Here is a 12,829-nt window from a genome sequence, read left to right as displayed (position 1 = left end):
CAAAGAATAGAAGGATAATGTTAGGAGCAGGGAAAAGAGTCAGTGGGGAGAGACGAGAAAAAGAAAACACAAGTGCCTCAACATGATAAGGGTTATTCTTCCAAGCTGTGAGGTAGAGCGACATTCGGAAGGTGCCCGCCCACCCACTTCTCACCTGGCAGACGAAAGGGAACTGGTTCCTCCCGATGTGATAACCATCCAGTCCAAGTGGGAAGACCGCAGCCAGTGCCAGCGAGCAGCCCACAGCTGTCAGATTGTTCAGGTTGGGCTGCGAATTCTGGATATAACTAGAGCAGAAAGGCAGGACGGATGGGAAAGGGAGAAGAACACAATTACCTTCTTCCAAAAGCCACTCAACAGTCTCACTCAACCTCAGCATGACAGGACACCGGAGACAGGCATGAAGCAGACAGGAGGGTCATAAAGACAAGCCATTTGGTTCATAAATGGTTCATAAATGATTCATAAAGTTGGAGATGGTGCGTCAAAAGCTTCCCCAGCCTTAAGAACCTACTGAAATAGGGGCTGGAGCGATAGCACAGCGGGTAGGGTGTTTGCCTTGCACGCAGCCGACCCGGGGTTGATTCCCAGCATCCCATATGGTACTCCTGAGCACTGCCAGGAGTAATTCCTGAGTGCAAAGCCAGGAGTAACCCCTGGGCATTGCCCGGTGTGACCCAAAAAGCAGGAAAAAAAAAAGAACCTACTGAAATGGAAACCTCTCTGTTTCAACTAGACACACTTTACTTTTTCATTTAGCTACTTTTAAAGCCAGTATGAGAGTTGCTTCTGGTTCCCCTATCCCCCACTTTAATTATCAACGATTGTTGGGAAAGCAAAAAATCAGAATGAAAATCACCATGACGTATGGCCTTGGAAGTTATAGAAGTTTTGTTCGCATGCCCTTCCTGAGGCATGATCACCAGGATGGAGAGGCAAACAGGATAAGGAAAACTGCAGAAGAGAAACTTACCGAACATGAGAGTTGTAGATGTTAAAAGACAGACAAACAACAGCTAGGACAATGCCCAGACTGGAGAGAACTGAGACGGAGATAAAGAGTTTCTGTGACAGGAAGCGGAATGTCTTGATGACCAGGGTCTGGTCAGCTGGGGGGGACCCTCCTGCATGACATGGGGAAGAGTAAGGGGAGGGGAAAAGAAAGGAAGAACAAAGGAATGAAGATGAGAAAGGGGCAAAGGACAAAGGTTGCAAAGGGTATTCATGTCTCTAGCTTCTAGAACATATGACTCTAGCTGCCCTGAATAAAGCTTTTTGCAGGTGAAATGCTTTTTGATGCTATGGCTCTTAAGAAGAATCAGAAAAGAGAGGAGAAACTAAAATTAGAAGTTGAGAAAAATAGAGTGTTTCTCTAGTGTACACTAGAGGTGTAGTCTGCATATTCCTGTAGTAGTCTTACTGCTGTTGTAGTTTATTCAATTGTTTGTTGTTGCTGTTGTTTTTTCCAGTTTAGTGGGCACATCTGGCAGTGCTCAGAGCTTACTCCTGGCTCTGCTCAGGGATCATTTCTGACTGCTTGGCAGATCATATGTGTTGCCAGGGATCAAACTCAAGTTGGCCATGTGCAAGGTGTCAGCTATGCTCTCAAGCGCATTTGTTCTGTTTTTCTGTCTTTCTTGGTATTAGAAAAAATGGTAGACGAAAGAAGGACACAACTGAGAAATAAATGGCTTGAGGCCTTAACTTCAAATCAAAAGTTGCAAAAGACAGTTGTAGAATCACAGTGCTAAAGAATGTCAAAATATCGAGTCTGGCTTCTAACCTTAAAAGAAATAACAACGATCTATGATTTTAATCTAGCAGGGTTAGAGGGTCCCAAAGGTATTTTCCAGTTAATAAGATGAAGCCTAAATTTTTCAGAGTTCACAGAAAAAGAAAGAAAATATTAATTTTAATTTGCTTAGTTTGGAGGAGGGGAGGAATAATTTAGGCCATGTAGCATTTATAGCTGTACAGAACACTGTCCTAAATTCAAATTACAAAAAGCATTCTGAAATACCACCCCCCATCACTGCCATGAACAACTAGGTATCAATTAAGCATGACAGATGGCAGCTACTGTCAGCTACATTCAATGGCTATGCCTCCCTCATGTTAAAGGCATTCCTCCATGCCTGTCACCGATTTTATCAATTGATGCTTACTTTTACCCACCTTCAGTATCTTTCCATTTTCTATTACTTAATCCCACCAAGTGACCAAAGAATAATAGTTTGCATTTTCTCTTTAAAAAACAAATTTTGGGGCTGGAGCAATAGTACAGCGGGTAGGGCGTTTGCCTTGCACTTGGCCGACCCGGGTTCAATTCCCAGCATCCCATATGGTCCCCTGAGCACTGCCAGGGGTAATTCCTGAGTGCAGAGCCAGGAATAACCCCTGTGCATTGCTGGGTGTGATCCAAAAAGCAAAAAAACATAAAAAACAAATTTTAAGGAGGTGGAGAGATAGTATGGTGGGCAGGGCACTGCCTCGCAAGTAGCCAACCTAAGTTGAATCCCTGGCACCACAACTGGTCTCCCAAGACCTGCAAGGAGTGATCCCTGAGCACAGGACCAGGAGTAAGCTTTGAACACAGCCAGGTATGGCCCAAAAAGCTAAAGAAATAAAGAAATTAGCACATTATGAGGCCAAAGGGTTAACAGGGGTTAAGGCATTTGCCTTGCATCTAGTAAACCTCCATTCAATCCCCAGCACTGTATAAGTTGCCCTAAGAGCTACCAAGAGTGACCGCCAGAACTCAAATAGAAGAGCAGTCCCTGAGTAACACCTCTGAGTACCTCCTGAGTAACCCCTGAGTAAAGCGAGGTATGGTCCAAATACTACCCCCCTCAAAAAAAAATTAAATTCTCTATTTTTAAAATTTCTGACTACAGTAGTAATTCTCATATGGGATGCTGGGGATCAAACCCAGGTCAGCCACCTGCAAAGCAAATGCCCTACTCAATGTACTATTGTTCCAGCCCCTAAACTAAACACTCTTTAAATTTTTTAATGAAAAACTCATTTTAGGCAGGATTGTGGCTTAGTGGATGAGCCTAGGTTTATCTCCTTAACACCACAATAATATTAATAATAATAATAAATATTAATAATAACAACAAATAAATAAAAGCCTATTTTTAGAAAGGACAATTATATGAGGTTTCACAGTTTTTCCCAACTTACTAAACTACATGAACTGGTTCAGATATATCAAGGGATCAGAATATCAGGGAAACCCTAATGGATTTTCCACTTCCAGCCCCCTATACACCCTCTGCCTCCCAGCAATGAACTATTTCTTTTATAGTAACCTGTTAACAACAGCCTATTTTCTCTCCAAATTCACCAGGGGAAACTGTTCCCTACCCAGATCTTAGAAGTCTTATTTCCTTTCTTTATATGCCCAGTCCCTGGCACATTTCAACCTAATGGCACCTACCAGCACAACCTCGTTCAAATACAATGACCCATTTCTTTAATTATCTAGAGGAGGTGAGAGAAAATATAAACAGGATGCACTTACCAATCCACTTATCAGTTTTGGACCAGGAAAGATCATCCTTAGTGCTGTCATAGTAGCCAATCTTCTTATAGCTGCCACCTGGGCAGATAACAATAGGAGTGACTTCGGGTAAATGAAGAGCTAATGACAGACATTCTTAACTTTCCAGGCTGTTTCTGATTTCCCAAATGCCATACTTGGAAGGACCTGAGGTGCCGCCTGAGTAAACAGACTCTAGGGCCATGCAAACCAATAAAATATCTTATATGTGCAAAACCCTTCAGTGAAAATGGATACACGGTACGTCTGCCACCCATTCTACAGCCTCACACCTCTCCCAGGAAGCTCTCTCACTTTGATTCTGGCTTCTAAAGCAGATGTCTACCTAGTCTTCCTCCCTCTCACAATGGGAAGAATTATGACTGAATTTTCTTTCCCTGTCGCGTTTCATTTTAATTTTAGAAATGTCTCTTTCATTGGCTCGAGTTAATTGCTTAGATAACCTGCCATGTGCAGCACTGGAGAGCTGAGGCAAGGGTTAAGACACAGGCAGCCAAGCCTGGTTCTATGCCAACATCCATGGTAGCTCTGAGCAACCCCCAAGCTCAGAACAGGGATTAGCCCATGAGCAAAACTAGGCGTGGGCCCAAAACAAACAAATAAATAAACAAGATAAAATGGGTATTTGCCCCTTAAAGAAAATTCAGCCATTCCTAAAATTCTGTTCCAGAGCTGTAACACTTACCACCATAACCTTTCTTTCAAAAACCATTTCCCACCCCTTTCACCATGGCTAAAGTCCACTCTCCCTTGTGTTGGATACAAAGAAGATCTGAATGGACATGGGAGATGGGGAGAAGGAAAGAAAGAAACTTTTCAGAGTAGGCCAAGAAATAGCTCAGAGGCATGCAATAAGAAAATGAGAATGAAACAGAATTTTTTCATTAACTCACGAACATCCTGTAAAAACCTAAGTATGCTAAGAAAATAGAGGTTAGAAAGATAGTACAGAGAATAGGGTGCTGTCTTCCATGTAGCCAATCTAGGCTTGATTTCCTACACCCTACATGGTCTCTAGGAGTGATTCCTGAGTACAGAGCCAGGAGTTAGCCCTGAGCATTGCTGGGTGTGGCCATACAATGAAAAACTTAGGAATGATTGTTTACATAGCAAGAAAATGCAGTCACTTAGAAATATCGGGTTTCCTAAATTTAGTTTTTCTTGACCTCATAAATGTACAACTGACAAGTCCTTAATCCTTCAACCCAAGTCATCAAATGGAAGTTTCCGAAATAAAAATAGAAGTTATTGGGGGAGGGGGGAGTGTTTCTTGAAAGGAGCCCCTTTCAAGAACACAACCACTGCAAAAAAAAAAAAAACCCTACCAATATTTGGGAATGCCAACTGGTCCAGCCTTTCTGGAAAACAATATGGCATTTCTCAAAAAACTAGAAATTGAGCTTCCACACAACAGTAGAACTTCTGGAATATACCCAAGGGGCCCAAAAACACTCAGCAGACACCACATCTGCACTTCTATGTTCATTGCGGCACTATTCACAATAGCCAAAATCTGGAAACAACCCAAGTGCCCAGGAACATACAACGGGATAAAGAAACTATGGTACATCTGGGGCTGGAGGGATAGCACAGCCGGTAGGGCGTTTGCCTTGCACGCGGCCGACCCGGGTTCGATTCCCAGCATCCCATATGGTCCCCTGAGCACCGCCAGGGGTAATTCCTGAGTGCAGAGCCAGGAGTAACCTCTGTGCATCTCCAGGTGTGACCCAAAAGCAAAAAAAAAAAAAGAAAGAAACTATGGTACATCTACACTGCAACTGCACGTTGGAGTTACTATGTAGTCACCAAGAAAAATGGAGTCCTGAAATTTGCTTATAAATGGATGGACTTGAAGAGTATCATGTTGAGTGAAATGAGTCAGTGGAACAGGGACAGACATGGAATGATTGCACTCATTTGTGGGATAGTAAAAAGCACAGTATGAGACTAATACCCAAGGACATTAGAAACGATGGCCAGGAGGACTGGTCCATGGTTATAAGCTTGCCACAAGTGGTGGGGGAAGGCAGTGAGGACAGAGAAGGGGCCACTATGACAGTGAGAGTTGAAAATGATCACTCTGGACAAGAACTGAGTGTTGAAGGTAAGTAAAGGAATATACATGATAACCTTTCAGTACCTCTTATTACAAACCATAATGCTCAAAAGGAAAGAGAGGAGAGAAAGTGAGAGAGAGAAAGAGAGAGAGAGAGAGAGAGAGAGAGAGAGAGAGAGAAGTGTCTGCGCTAGAGGCAGGCTGTGGGGGAGGGGATGGGAGGGAAACTGGGGCCATTGATGGTGGGAAATGTGCACTGGCGAAGGGATGGCTTTTGGAACATTGTATGACTGAGACCCAACCAAGAACAACTTGGTTAACTGTGTATCTCACGATGATTCAGTTTTAAAAAACAAACAAGCAAACTAATATCTCTATTATTATTATTACATTCCAAGAGTTTGATGAATATAGTTCAAAAAACAAGGTTAGGGCCAGAAACATAGCTCAAAGGACTGAGCATATGTTTTCCATACAGGAGGCCCATCTTCGATCCCTGGCACAGCATGGATCTCTGAGCACCGCCAGGAGTGATCCCTGAGCAGGAAGCCCAAGCACGGCTAAGTGTAGCCATAAATGAATAAATAAAAGATGTCGGAAGATGGGGGAGGCACTGAGGAAATCTTGTGTGATTTCCTGGTGCTCTTCTCCCAGAGGGTGTCCTAGATTGTCCCTCCTGGCCACCCCAAGCCCCCACCTCGTCAAACTCCCCAGACACCTCATGTTCCTGGGCTTACCCTGAAGCTGCTCGATAAGTGTCCATGCCATTCGAGAACCGCTGGCATCAAATACCACATGGCCCTGAGGGAAAGAAATATGTGGGAAAAGGCAAAGGGAATAAAAGCAAGGGTGAAAACAGAACATCAGGGGCTCTGAATCCTTATGCTTTTGATATAATTGAGCTTCTGAAGGAATTCTATTTATGGCACTCCCCTGTATATAGGACAACCCCAGATGTCTATACCCTAGATTTCAGAAACATTATTCTTCAGAGGAGATTCTTCACTTGTGAAATCTGAATGGGGAAAAATGCCCAGACCGAAGACCAGGCTCCTGGCTCTGTGAACCACACAAGTCACCGAAACCACAACACTAATCTCTCCATATTATTTATTTATTTATTTATTTATTTAAATGAGGTAGGCCACATCGAGTAGTACTCAAGTACTATTTCTGACTCAGTGGTAAGAGGACACTTCTGGTAGTACTCGAAGCATCAACAGATTGCTGGACCTCCCACGTGCAAAGCATGTACTCAGCCCCTTGAGTGATCTCTCTGTTCCTAATACTCCACCTTAAAAAGAAGAAGCTATCTTTGCTTTCTCTTTGAAAATCCTACAATTTTCATCAACTCATAAATATCTAAATAAAAAATAAATGAGGAGTTGAAATAAGTGGAATATATCTTGAAGAGATCACTTAAAGGGTTAGAGCAAATGCTTTGCACGTGGGAGGCCTGGATTTGATCCCCATCACATGGTTACCTAGTCCCTGAGCACTGCTGAATGTTACCCAAAATATGAAAAAAGAAAGAAAGAAAGACCAGACATACCATATTTTTCTTTTAGCCTTTTATGAGTATTGTCTGGTCTGAGACGTATTATCATAGATAAGGAAAAGAGATGGAATGTATGTTTCCAAGAGAAGAAGGGTGCACTCTCTTTCTCCCTCTGTCTCTCACTCTCTCTCCCTCTCCCTCTTTCTCTCCCTCTCTCCCTTTCACTCTCTCTCTCCCTCTTCTCCTTGTCTCTCCTTCTCTCTCTCCCTCTCCCCCCCCCCCTCTCTCTCTCTCCCTCCCTCACTCCTCTCTCTCTCCATTCTCTGTCAAACAGGATTAGAAAAGTTGCAATAACTCACAGAGACACCTTCAAAGGATGAGGAGTTCATTGCCCGGTAGATTTGGTCAGTAATGGTCTGGTTGTTGTAATTGAAGTCTTCCAGGCGCACACCCGAACGGCCACCCCCTCCAGAGGTTTTATTCAGGGCCAATGCCAAGGCCCAGATAGCATCATAGGCCAGTGGTGCCTCCTGAAAGCCTCCTGTCTCCTCAGGGTGTCTTTTTAGTCGTTTGGTCAGCTTCTCCACAAATTCCTGGGATGTCTGAGAAAGTAAAAATAGGGAAAAAATATTGGAGGGGACATGGAGTGTGGGATCATATTCTGACTTTGACATGTCAACTTGAATCAGGCTGAGCATGTATACATTCAAAATCTTTCACTATACATACATGTCTGTCTTACTATATACTACACCAAAAATTGGCTGGGTCCATTCATCTTAGTGTGTACAGCAACTATCTCATAACTATAAATTTTAATTAATAAGCACTAGGCATCATGAAAAGCAAAGTCTAGGAAAAATAGACTGCAATATTAATTTTCTCTTATCCTTGAGGCTTTCTCTATAGAGCTGACACAGAGGATCTAACAGCTTCTTCATCTCTGAACCTAGAAAAAGTGACAATAAAGCCTTCCTCACTCTTCTTGTCAACCAGGAATTTTGTCTTTAGTTTGCCGACTCCTTGCCCTCCTCATGAAATTTCAGTTCACTGTTTCTTAGCATTTTAAAAACTTTCAGTTCACTGTCCCAGAGTATTTTAAATGTTAAAATTTTGAGCTCTGCAAAACTAGACTTCGCATTACATTCTTGAAGTTCAATTCAATCTCTACCCAAACCCCTTCCAACTTTCAATTTTATTTTCCAAGAAATATAAAAATAACAATAGTTATTTTTTTCAAATGGGAGTAATCTTCCCTTGGGGACCAAATCTGGTGGTACCTGGGGTCTACTCCTAGTTTTATACTGCAAGTCAGCCCTAGTGGTGCTTGTTCCCGGAGTCATGCATTTCCCATGCAGTTCCCAGAGCCAAATCTGGACTTTCTGGATTAAATAATTAATCAAGCTCAATTAATTAGTTAATTGAGCTCCAGCTGACTGAGCCATCTCTCTGGCCCAAGAGAAAAACAGCTTCTTATAACTCTGTCATAAAATATGTCTAGAGGGGCTGGAGCAATAGCACAGTGGGTAGGGCATTTGCCTTGCATGTGGTCAACCCGAGTTCGATTCCCAGCATGCCATATGGTCCCCCAAGCACTGCCAGGAGTCATTTCTGAGTGCAGAGCCAGGAGTACCCCCTGAGCATCTCCGGATGTGACCCCCCAAAAGAACATATATATAATATAGATATAGATATAAATATATATATATTTATGTCTAGAGACTTGACCATAACTTTAACAAGTAATTGTGGTAAACCACATAAATTGTTCTAAATGTCTTCCACAGAATGGAGAAAAATCATATCTGCCCTTTTCCTTACCATAAAATAAGACTTAATAACCTCTTAGCAAGGTACATGTTATTCAAAGAGATACTATACAACTCTATTTAAATTTAGAATAAGTTAATAAATATACTAAAATAGATTGCGAAAACACAAAATCTTCATTTTCCCATATTCTGGTCACTTTTCTTTCTTTCTTTCTTTCTTTCTTTCTTTCTTTCTTTCTTTCTTTCTTTCTTTCTTTCTTTCTTTCTTCCTTTCTTAACTTTCTGGAGACAGAGCGGATTGGAAAATGCAAATGACAGAGGCAGTACACTGGAGAAGAAACAGCCTGGGTTTGGAAGACAGACAGGCCTGCGCTCTGGTACCCTGAGAACAGAGCTAGGTTTCATTCACCTCTTAATCCTCAGCACCCAGTACTGTGCCCAGTTCATGATGGACAGTAACAAATGCCCATTGGATTAGGGCAGTGAAAATACTCTGCAATATACCATAAAGGAAAGTACATGTCACTACACATTTATCCAAATTCATATTATATACAAGAGAAGTCTTTACAAAAACCATGGACTTTGGGTGATAATGATGTATTAATGTAGGCTCATCAACTATAATTACTCTGGTGCGGAAAGCTGATAAGACAGGGAAGTGAAGGGCAGAGGAGAACATATAGGGAGTCTCTGTACCTTTCTCCCACATTTATTATGAAATTAAAAATACTACTTAAAAAATAAATAAGTAAAATCCTGTCTTGGAACCAGGAAAAGAATCAAGAATCAAAGGGCTGGAGAGCATACTTTGCATGCGGGAGGCTGAGGCTCAAACCCCAGTACTGCGTGGTGCTCCAGAGCACTGCCAGGAGTGACCCCCAAGTCCAGTACCAGGAGTAGCCCCTGGGTACTTCAGAGTAAGGTCCCCAAAACAAAACAGAATAAAACCAAAAGTATTTCTTGGTTTGGTTTGGTTTTGCCATGTACACACAAGTCAATGTGCTCAAGGCTTAATCTCGGCTCTGCACTGAGGATCATTCCTGGCAGTATTCAGGGACCATGAGCACTGCCAGAGATCAAACCTGGGTCAGCTGTGTGCAAGGCCCTCCTTGCTGCACTATCTCTCTAGCACAACAAAGAGTAGCTTTAAAAGTATTCATTGGGAAGCCAGAGTGACAGTACAATATCTCCTCCTCCCCATGAACATTTTTACCTTGCATGCAGTCGACCTGGGTTCGCTCCCCAGCATCCCATATGGCCCCCTGAACACTGCCAGGAGTAATTCCTGAATGTAGAGCCAGGAGTAACTCGTTGAGCACTGAGAGGTGTACACTCCCCCTCACACCCCGCAAAAAAAAATAAGTGAAACAACAATCTAAAGATCTAAGACAAAAATCAATCTTTCCATGGACTGGAGCGATAGCACAGTGGGTAGGCATTTGTCTTGCACACGGCCGACCCGGGTTCAATTTCCAGCATCCCATATGGTCCCCTGAGCACCGCCAGGAGTAATTCCTGAGTGCAGAGTCAGGAGTAACCCCTGTGCATCGCCAGGTGTGACCCAAAAAGCAAAAATCAATCTTTCCTAACCTCCAACACTCATGAGTACATGAGACTCAATTTAGAATCACTTTCAAATCATCTATTCCTCCTAATTCTTTAATAAACTATTTCACTAATACCCTAATACCATTTTCTACTATACAGAATGTTAGAAATTGTAATTAATAATATGAAAATAACAATATCTAACACTTTATTATGTACCAGGTACTCTTCTAAGTAATATATATCAAACTTCAGTCCTTAACCCAATAAAATATGTACTATTATTATACCAACTTTAGAAATAAGGAAATTGAGACAAAGATAAGTTTATATTGCATGGAAGAACTGGGATCTGAGGCATATCTGTATCTATCCACAGAGCATCTGCTCAGCAAAACAGCAATAGGATAGAGACTTATAAGTAACCCTTCAGTCTCCAAGTCTATCCAATCTTGACTGCAAAGTAAATTCATACAAATCAGGAAATCATCAAGCACAAAAATTCAGTTTCTGTTTTATTAACAGCCCTAACTCCCTCCCCATAGGTGAGAATAATGGCTCAATAATGATCTATGAAGTCTGCATTATGAGGGAGCCTTTAAATTTTTTTACATCTTTTTCTAAGAAGAAAAAATTATTTTATTTAGAGAAATGTGAATAGAGAGAGAATGGAAGGGGAGGACTGTTCAGGTGGGGAACTTTTAAATTTGTATTGTACCAAAATCTGTTGCTGGAGCAATAGCCTAGCAGGTAGGGCGTTTGCCTTGTACGCAGCCGCCCCAAGTTCAATTCCTCCGTCCCGCTCAGAGAGCCCGGCAAGCTACCAAGAGTATCTTGCCCGCACCGCAGAGCCTGGCAAGCTACCCGTGGCCTATTAGATATGCCAAAAACAGTAACGAGTCTCACAATGAAGACATTACTGGTGCCTGCTTGAGCAAATCGATGAGCAACGGGATGACAGTGACAGTGATAGTGACAGTGACAGAAATCTGATAGGACCTCTATCCCTGATCAGAGTCAACTTACAGTTTTATCCCCAGGTATGCCACCCCACCACCCCATCTACCCTGTGCCAGAAATACAGTGTTTCTCCAAGACAACCCTCACTTTTCTCCCATACTCAGATCCTAAGATCTCTTTCCCTAAACCAAAGTTTCTCAATCTACGTACTATTGGCATTTAGAACAGGATAATTCTTTGCTGAATGATGAGAGGAGTTGTCCTGTTTATTTGCATGTGGATATGGGATGTGTAGAAGCATCTCAGCCTAGCCTCTACCCATTAAATACTGTCACTGTCACCCGTTGCTCATCGATTTGCTCAAGCGAGCACCAGTAACATCTCCATTGTGAGACTTGTTACTGTTTTCGGCATATCGAATACGCCAAGGGGATCTTGCCAGGCTCTGCCACGCAGGCAAGATAACTTTATCCCTATTCTCATACCACCATCATCACCACCATCCTTAGTTACAACAAACAATATAATTCCTAGACATTGCAACCTCTGGTTGTAATACTAATGGCATTATTAGTTATTAACAGTTACAGCAACTAATAGTCCTCAAAACTTAGTCCCCTAGACCATAACATCAACTTCCCAAGGAGCGTGTTAGAAATGTAAATTTCCAAGTTTCACCTCAGATCTGAATCAGAAATTCCCAGGAAAGAGTGCAGTAATCTCTGTACTCCATTCATTCTAGCCCTGAGATTTTAGCAGCCTCTCTTTACTTGTCCTTCCCAATGGTGCTGCATTAGAGGCTCTTCAGGGTCAGGGGAATGAGGCCCATCATCGTTACTGTATTTGGCATATGAATACATCACAGGGAGCCTGCCAGGCTCTTCCCTGTGCAGGCAGTAAACTCTCGGTAGCTTGCCAGGTTCTCCAAGAGGGAGAACTAGGCTATCAGATGTAGGGCAGCCGCATGGAGACATTACTGGGCCCGCTCGAGCAAACTGATGATCAACAGAATGAGAGTGATACAGTAACACAGTGAATCTCTGTACTACCTTCCAGGAGATTCTGATGGAAGCTGCAGTTTGAGAACTGCCTGTCTAAACCTAAGGCCATCCCTACAACGTGAAGGCAATTCTGCTTCTTTTCTAAAGAAATCTTCATAAGTCTAGACCTCTCAGCCCAATCTTTGCTTTTGATTAATTTTTGTTGGTCCTGGTTAATTCAGCTACAGCCTCTCCCTTAGTTATTAAGGCTGCTTCTATTCTCTGTAAAATCTTAGCTAGTATTTTAAGCAATCAAGCAGGTTTATTTCCACCTCTAGGCCTCAAAAGCAGTAGCCATCTTTCTCTAGAGACCTGAACCAGGAAAAAAACATAAACTCTAATTCATCTCGTTCCAAAATCCAGGGCTCCCTTGACGCCCCAATCAAA

The 12,829-nt window shown here is 42.4% G+C and overlaps 1 protein-coding gene across 1 annotated transcript in view; it reads right to left on the bottom strand.

The window, feature by feature from the left end:
* Nucleotides 1–12,829, bottom strand: part of GABBR1 (gamma-aminobutyric acid type B receptor subunit 1) — a 34,689-nt gene that overhangs the window by 6,979 nt on the left and 14,881 nt on the right. Inside the window, exons 12-16 of the mRNA XM_055124242.1 lie at nucleotides 7,479–7,721; nucleotides 6,359–6,422; nucleotides 3,527–3,604; nucleotides 974–1,124; nucleotides 155–287 (exon numbers count right to left, since the gene is read on the bottom strand). Coding sequence (XP_054980217.1) covers nucleotides 155–287; nucleotides 974–1,124; nucleotides 3,527–3,604; nucleotides 6,359–6,422; nucleotides 7,479–7,721 — 669 coding nt within the window. The remainder of the gene's footprint in view (nucleotides 1–154; nucleotides 288–973; nucleotides 1,125–3,526; nucleotides 3,605–6,358; nucleotides 6,423–7,478; nucleotides 7,722–12,829) is intronic.

Source organism: Sorex araneus, chromosome 2, assembly GCF_027595985.1.
Source record: "Sorex araneus isolate mSorAra2 chromosome 2, mSorAra2.pri, whole genome shotgun sequence".
NCBI lineage: Eukaryota > Metazoa > Chordata > Mammalia > Eulipotyphla > Soricidae > Sorex > Sorex araneus.
The sequence above is the reverse complement of the archived record's forward strand: the minus strand, read 5'-3'. Positions and strand labels throughout refer to the sequence as shown.